The 7,437-nt window shown below is 43.7% G+C and overlaps 1 protein-coding gene across 1 annotated transcript; it reads left to right on the forward strand.

Annotated features, from left to right (window-relative positions):
* The first annotated feature begins 534 nt into the window (after nucleotides 1-534).
* On the forward strand, nucleotides 535-3,793 carry LOC124663895 (bark storage protein A-like). The gene is made up of 3 exons (XM_047201537.1): nucleotides 535-769; nucleotides 2,770-2,837; nucleotides 3,038-3,793. Exons 1-3 carry the CDS (start codon nucleotides 535-537, stop codon nucleotides 3,791-3,793), a joined length of 1,059 nt encoding a protein of 352 aa, XP_047057493.1.
* Nucleotides 3,794-7,437: the final 3,644 nt, after the last annotated feature.

The raw sequence follows: 7,437 nt of genomic DNA on the forward strand, positions 1-7,437 counted from the left end.
TGAGACTCTCCCCGCGGATGGACGCGGATGGATGATAACCCGGTTTATTCGCCCCTCCTGCGAAATTACGGATTCGAACCCGGGTGGACTGGCTGCGCACTCGCTTGCCTTGCCATTGAGTTAGAACTCAGTTCTCGTATATTACAACTTGTAGCTATTAGCTTGGGGTTAATGACAAAGTGTATGTATCGATCTCAATCACCTCCTCTCGACCAAAATAATTAATTTTTCCGACTAGCGGCATTTCTCTCCGTGTATTCTTTTAGCACATTGCTCTTTTATTCTTGTAAGCCCCATTGGATTTGTATGAAACCTCGCGCGCCACGTGACTGGATTTCATTCTATTAGAGTACTCCGTAGCACGGCTCAATCTCGCCAAACTTCAGCTCGCTATTAATACGTACGAGTGCCAGTTAATCAACGCAAGGACACCCACACGCAAATCAAGCACAGCACACAAGTCACAGAGATCGTGTGAGGCTTGGTCAGAAACTACATATATAGCTGCAGCCTCCAGCTAGTTCGCCATCGACCATGGGTGGTGTTAGGCAGCAGCTCCCTGCCGGCGCCGTCGTCCTCATCGCGGTGGCGCTGATGGCCACGTCGGCGGAGGGCTACATCTCGGGGAAGACGTGGACCGCCATCAACAGGGCGAACCGCCACGGCCCGTTCGTTGGGCTCGTCGTTCCCAACACCTTCGAGATGGTGCCCGTCCTGAACTCGCCCAGCTTCGTGGCCAGCAAGACCATCCCTAACCTCGACGTCCAAGGTACATATCGATCGACCACTTAATCACAAGCAAATTATGATGATTTCCTTTGCTGTGCTACCCCATGCATCAAATCAGCATGAGATGCGGACGCAGGGGGCTCAAATGTTCGCATCAAGCAGGGTAAAAAAAATAGTTTACACGCAGCATATGTAGAACAAGATAGACACAGCCCAAAAACTCGCCGATGGAACAGTCCCAAAAGTTCTTGAGAAAATCACATAGCCCTGTGCTCCGGAAATGCAATTTGGCTCCTACGAGCATATGCTTCTGCGTGCGGAAACATAATTTCAGGGATGTAAAAAAATATGAAGATTTTTTTTAGAGAAGCCCATGTTTTTTATTTGTAATTATTTGGCGAGAAAATGGAAATATCATGGCATGCGCTAAAAAGATAAGTTGAGTGCCAAATTTGTTGCTTTCGAGTACCTATATTTATCATTTTTATTGAGGAAACATACATAGATACATGTTTATTTTTTCATGAAAATTTGCACAAACACAAACCACAGTAACCAAAATAGGTAAATAAAATTTCAGAATTTTCATTTTTTTCCTTTTTTTTTAAAATTTAATGTTCATTCAGAAGCATATGCTCCCAAGAGCCAATACTTTATCCCGTGTCTATAAATTTTGCTTAACGAATATGACTAGCGATACTAGAAAAATATATTGAAACATTTTTACTGCTTTTTATGTTTACAACCCCCTCGGACAATTATTTGCACGAAACAGGAAACAATCTGAACTTTTTGTCCAACATTACAGGCACACATATCATTTCGTGATAGTGATATACATGTACGCTTTTTTTTACAAAAAATATTCTAGACAAGATTTTGAATTACTCTTACATGTCGAGTACACGTGGAGCTAGCTGAACTTCCCTCCTATGACCTTTCTTTACTGCACTCTCTGTCTACTCCCTCTACAACACACTCCGAGAAAAACTTTAGCCATTAAATTTGATCACCAAAATATGATATATATGTTAAAAAATTGTGTCATTGATTTATTTAAAAACATGAATTCAATAGTATAATTTTTGTAGCATTTATCTTACTCAAAGGACGTAATGAGCTTATAAAGCAGCGATGGACTATCTTATTCTTACGTGCTCAAATAGTATAAGTAACATCGATTGGTGACTTGTCATGTTGTTCAGTCGTCTCTACTTACGCCGTATAGGTATTTTCTTTTGGCATAACATGCATGGACTAGCACCACGTGATTTGTTATCTTAAGCTTGAAATGTCAACAGCTGGTTGGGTCACCGAGATTGAGTTATTGACACACGCAGCTCTCATGTGAAAAACTAATGAATCGCACCAATCTCTGCCCAAAAAATCAGAGATTAGAATGATTGATCGAGTGATGTCCATAGAAGAAAACTGGAGTTCTTCCCTACACCGCCATAACGTAATCTTTTCTGGAAAGGTTAGTTTCGTCCAATCTAGGGTGTCTTGTCTAGTCCTGGTCGATCACAGAAAAATGTCTTCTCATCTTCCTCTCAGTCATCAACACGGTCACAAGGCGACGACCAATCTTTTTCCTCATGTGTGCCGTCACGATTCAGGGAGAGAAGGAAAACTACATGCAGAGAAACAAATTTATTGAGAATTTCTAACTGTATACAATAACTATAAAAAGTTTTAGTCGGCGTCATTGATTTGCATAAAAATCAGTAACTGGTTGTCCTATATAAAAATGATGAATTTTGTCCTCTGCTGAATGTTCCAAAGAATTAATAGTGCATGCATGACCTAAACAACCACACGTGTTTGAAGAGTCTTTACACGCTACTCGTAACACCGGGGCATTGTAACCTGCTCGAGCTAGCTGCATGAACTACTAGATTCCAAAATCAAATGTTGAACCATACTGCCAAAACGCACATAACATGTAACCATGGTACTAGCAGATCAAACAAATCTTTAATTTACGAGAATGGAGCAACTTTCTTAATCGCGACTAACTTAATCCATGTTTTTTGTTTAAAGGACGAAGGTTTCGCTTCGGAGCCATCGGAGGCCAAAACGTTGTCATGGTCATGACAGGGCTGAGCATGGTATGTGTCTATACGTATACGACGAGTCTTTGGTACTCCCTCCTGTAAAATGTAGCTAAGATATGTCTAACTTTTTTTTTTAACTGTAAGATATGTCTAACTTTACTAAACCTGCGATAAGTATTTAGGGTTGAAAGGAGTAAAATAAAAAAAGTAAATATATTTTACTTCATTTGTTTAACCGTTAAAGGTTGATGCAGCTTAACGCCGGGCTGGCCACCCAGATGTTGCTGAGCCTGTTCCGGGTGAAGGGCATCGTCCACTGGGGCATCGCCGGCAACGCGAACGAGGACCTCCAGATCGGCGACGTCACCATCCCTGAGTACTGGGCCCACCTCTCCCTCTGGAACTGGCAGCGCTACGGCGACGGGAAGGAGAACGAGCTGCCGCTGGAGGCCGCCGGCGACTACACGCGGGAGTACGGCTTCCTCAACTTCTCCGACTACACCGTCGGGCAGGGCAACCCGGCATTGTCGGCGAACGAGCTCAACAGCATCTGGTACCAGCCGGAGGAGATCTTCCCGGCGTCGGGCGTACCCGAGGAGCGGCAGCACGCGTTCTGGGTCCGTGCCAGCAAGCGCTACTACGCGTTGGCGGCGAAGCTGGAGGGGATGGAGCTGCCGGCGTGCGTGAACGGGACAACGACGTGCCTGCCCCGCGCGCCGCGGGTGGTGCGGGTCAGCAGGGGCTGCAGCGGCAACGTGTTCCTGGACAACGCACGGTACCGCCAGTTCCTACGCACCAAGTTCGAGTGCACGCCCATCGAGATGGAGAGCGCCGCCGTCGCGCTCGTCGCGTACCAGCAAGGTGTCCCGTTCCTCACCATCCGCTCGCTGTCGGATCTAGCCGGCGGTGGATCAGCTCTCGGGAACGAGGCCAGCACGTTCATCAGCATCGCCGCTCAGAACGCCGTGGACGTCATGCTTAAATTTGTTCCGCTGCTAAAGGAGCAATAGGGCGGTGACTAGCCAGCAGCTGCAGATCCGTGCACATGCACAACGGATCATTGTTTTACACCTCTCTCTTTTCCCCCCTCTGTAGTACTTCTTCCTCTGTTTAATCATTCTTTATTGTGGTTATTATAGTTTAAATTTGAACTAAAACCACTATGAGAATTGTGAAAACAGAGGAAGTAGATATATAGTTTTGTACCACTTGCGTGTTCAACTTGCCCTTGCCCAGAGTTGCAAGTTGTTAAACACACGATTTGCAGAGAAATAAATTAATAATTGGATGTGATACTCCCTCTGGTTCATATTACTCACACTAATATAGATGTATCTAGACACATTTTAATTGTAGATACATTCATTTTAGTGACAAATAATATGGATCGGAGGGAGTACAAGTTAAGGAAACTTTCATATGTATGTAGTCATGATAGAGCCGTTAGAGGTCTCTGGAAACGCAGACGGCGGTGCCGTCGTGGTGGTGGTGAAGCCGCCTGATGCGTGTAGTTGACACGTCCGTTGGGAACCCCAAGAGGAAGGTGTGATGCGCACAACGGCAAGTTTCCCTCAGTAAGAAACCAAGGTTTAATCGAACCAGTAGGAGTCAAGAAGCACGTTGAAGGTTGATGGCGGCGGGATGTAGTGCGGCGCAACACCGGAGATTCCGGCGCCAACGTGGAACCTGCACAACACAACCAAAGTACTTTTCCCCAACGAAACGAGTGAGGTTGTCAATCTCACCGGCTTGTCTGTAACAAAGGATTAACCGTATTGTGTGGAAGATGATTGTTTGCAGAGAAAACAGTAAAACAAGTATTGCAACAGATTTGTATTTCAGTATTAAAAGAATGGACCGGGGTCCACAGTTCACTAGAGGTATCTCTCCCATAAGATAAAAGCATGTTGGGTGAACAAATTACAGTCGGGCAATTGACAAATAGAGAGGGCATAATAATGCACATACATGGCATGATAAGTATAGTGAGATTTAATTGGGCATTACGACAAAGTACATAGACCGCCATCCAACTGCATCTATGCCTAAAAAGTCCACCTTCGAGGTTATCGTCCGAACCCCTTCCAGTATTAAGTTGCAAAGCAACGGACAATTGCATTAAGTATGGTGCGTAATGTAATCAACAACTACATCCTCGGACATAGCGCCAATGTTTTATCCCTAGTGGCAACAGACACAGCACAACCTTAGAACTTTCATCACTCGTCCTAGTGTCAATGCAGGCATGAACCCACTATCGAGCATAAATACTCCCTCTTGGAGTTAAGAGCAAAAACTTGGCCAGAGCCTCTACTAATAACGGAGAGCATGCAAGATCATAAACAACACAGATGTAATAACTTGATAATTAACATAACATGGTATTCTCTATCCATCGGATCCCGACAAACACAACATAGAGTATTACAGATAGATGATCTTGATCATGTTAGGCAGCTCACAAGATCCAACAATGAAGCACAATGAGGAGAAGACAACCATCTAGCTACTGCTATGGACCCATAGTCCAGGGGTGAACTACTCACTCATCACTCCGGAGGCGACCATGGCGGTGTAGAGTCCTCCGGGAGATGAATCCCCTCTCCGGCAGGGTGCCGGAGGAGATCTCCAGAATCCCCCGAGATGGGATCGGCGGCGGCGGCGTCTCAGTAAGGTTTTCCGTATCGTGGTTTTTCGCCTCAGGGGTTTCGCGACGGAGGCTTTAAGTAGGCGGAAGGGCAGAGGCGGGGGCCTGACGAGGGGCCCACACCACAGGGCGGCGCGGGCCCCCCCTTGGCCGCGCCGCCATGTGGTGTCGCCACCTCGTGGCCCCACTTCGTATGCTCTTCGGTCTTCTGGAAGGTTCGTGGCAAAATAGGCCCCCGGGTCTTCGTTTCGTCCAATTCCGAGAATATTTCGTTACTAGGATTTCTGAAACCAAAAACAACAGAAAACGAGAACTCGGCACTTCGGCATCTTGTTAATAGGTTAGTTCCGTAAAATGCACGAATATGACATAAAGTGTGCATAAAACATGTAGGTATCATCAATAATATGGCATAGAACATAAGAAATTATCGATACGTCCGAGACGTATCAAGCATCCCCAAGCTTAGTTCTGCTCGTCCCGAGCAGGTAAAACGATAACAAAGATAATTTCTGAAGTGATATGCCATCATAACCTTGATCATACTATTTGTAAACATATGTAATGAATGCAGCGATCAAAACAATGGTAATGACATGAGTAAACAAGTGAATCATAAAGGAAAGACTTTTCATGAATAGTACTTCAAGACAAGTATTAATAAGTCTTGCATAAGAGTTAACTCATAAAGCAATAAATCAAAGTAAAGATATTGAAGCAACACAAAGGAAGATTAAGTTTCAGCGGTTGCTTTCAACTTGTAACATGTATATCTCATGGACAATTGTCAACATAGAGTAATATAACAAGTACAATATGCAAGTATGTAGGAATCAATGCACAGTTCACACAAGTGTTTGCTTCTTGAGGTGGAGAGAGATTGGTGAACTGACTCAACATAAAAGTAAAAGAGAATGGTCCTTCAAAGAGGAAAGCATCGATTGCTATATTTGTGATAGAGCTTTTATTTTGAAAACATGAAACAATTTTGTCAACGGTAGTAATAAAGCATATGAGTTATGTAAATTATATCTTACAAGTTGCAAGTCTCATGCATAGTATACTAATAGTGCCCGCACCTTGTCCTAATTAGCTTGGACTACCGGATCTTTGCAATGCACATGTTTTAACCAAGTGTCACAATGGGGTACCTCCATGCCGCCCGTACAAAGGTCTAAGGAGAAAGCTCGCATTTTGGATTTCTCGCTTTTGATTATTCTCAACTTAGACATCCATACCGGGGCAACATGGACAACAGATAATGGACTCCTCTTTAATGCATAAGCATGTGGCAACAATTATTATTCTCATATGAGATTGAGGATATGTGTCCAAAACTGAAACTTCCACCATGAATCATGGCTTTAGTTAGCGGCCCAATGTTCTTCTCTAACAATATGCATGCTCCAACCATAAAGGTGGTAGATCTCTCTTACTTCGGACAAGACGGACATGCATAGCAACTCACATGATATTCAACAAAGAATAGTTGATGGCGTCCCCGAAGCATGGTTATCGCACAACAAGCAACTTAATAAGAGATAAAGTGCATAAGTACATATTCAATACCACAATAGTTTTTAAGCTATTTGTCCCATGAGCTATATATTGCAAAGGTGAATGATGGAATTTTAAAGGTAGCACTCAAGCAATTTACTTTGGAATGGCGGATAAATACCATGTAGTAGGTAGGTATGGTGGACACAAATGGTATAGTGGTTGGCTCAAGTATTTTGGATGCATGAGAAGTATTCCCTCTCGATACAAGGTTTAGGCTAGCAAGGTTATTTGAAACAAACACAAGGATGAACGGTACAGCAAAACTTACATAAAATACATATTGTAAACATTATAAGACTCCATACCGTCTTCCTTGTTGTTCAAAACTCAATACTAGATGTTATCTAGACTCTAGAGAAACCAAATATGCAAACCAAATTAGCAAGCTCTAAGTATTTCTTCATTAATGGGTGCAAAGTATATGATGCAAGAGCTTAAACATGAGCA

The sequence above is a fragment of the Lolium rigidum genome, chromosome 6 (genome assembly GCF_022539505.1).
Source record: "Lolium rigidum isolate FL_2022 chromosome 6, APGP_CSIRO_Lrig_0.1, whole genome shotgun sequence".
Lineage (NCBI taxonomy): Eukaryota > Viridiplantae > Streptophyta > Magnoliopsida > Poales > Poaceae > Lolium > Lolium rigidum.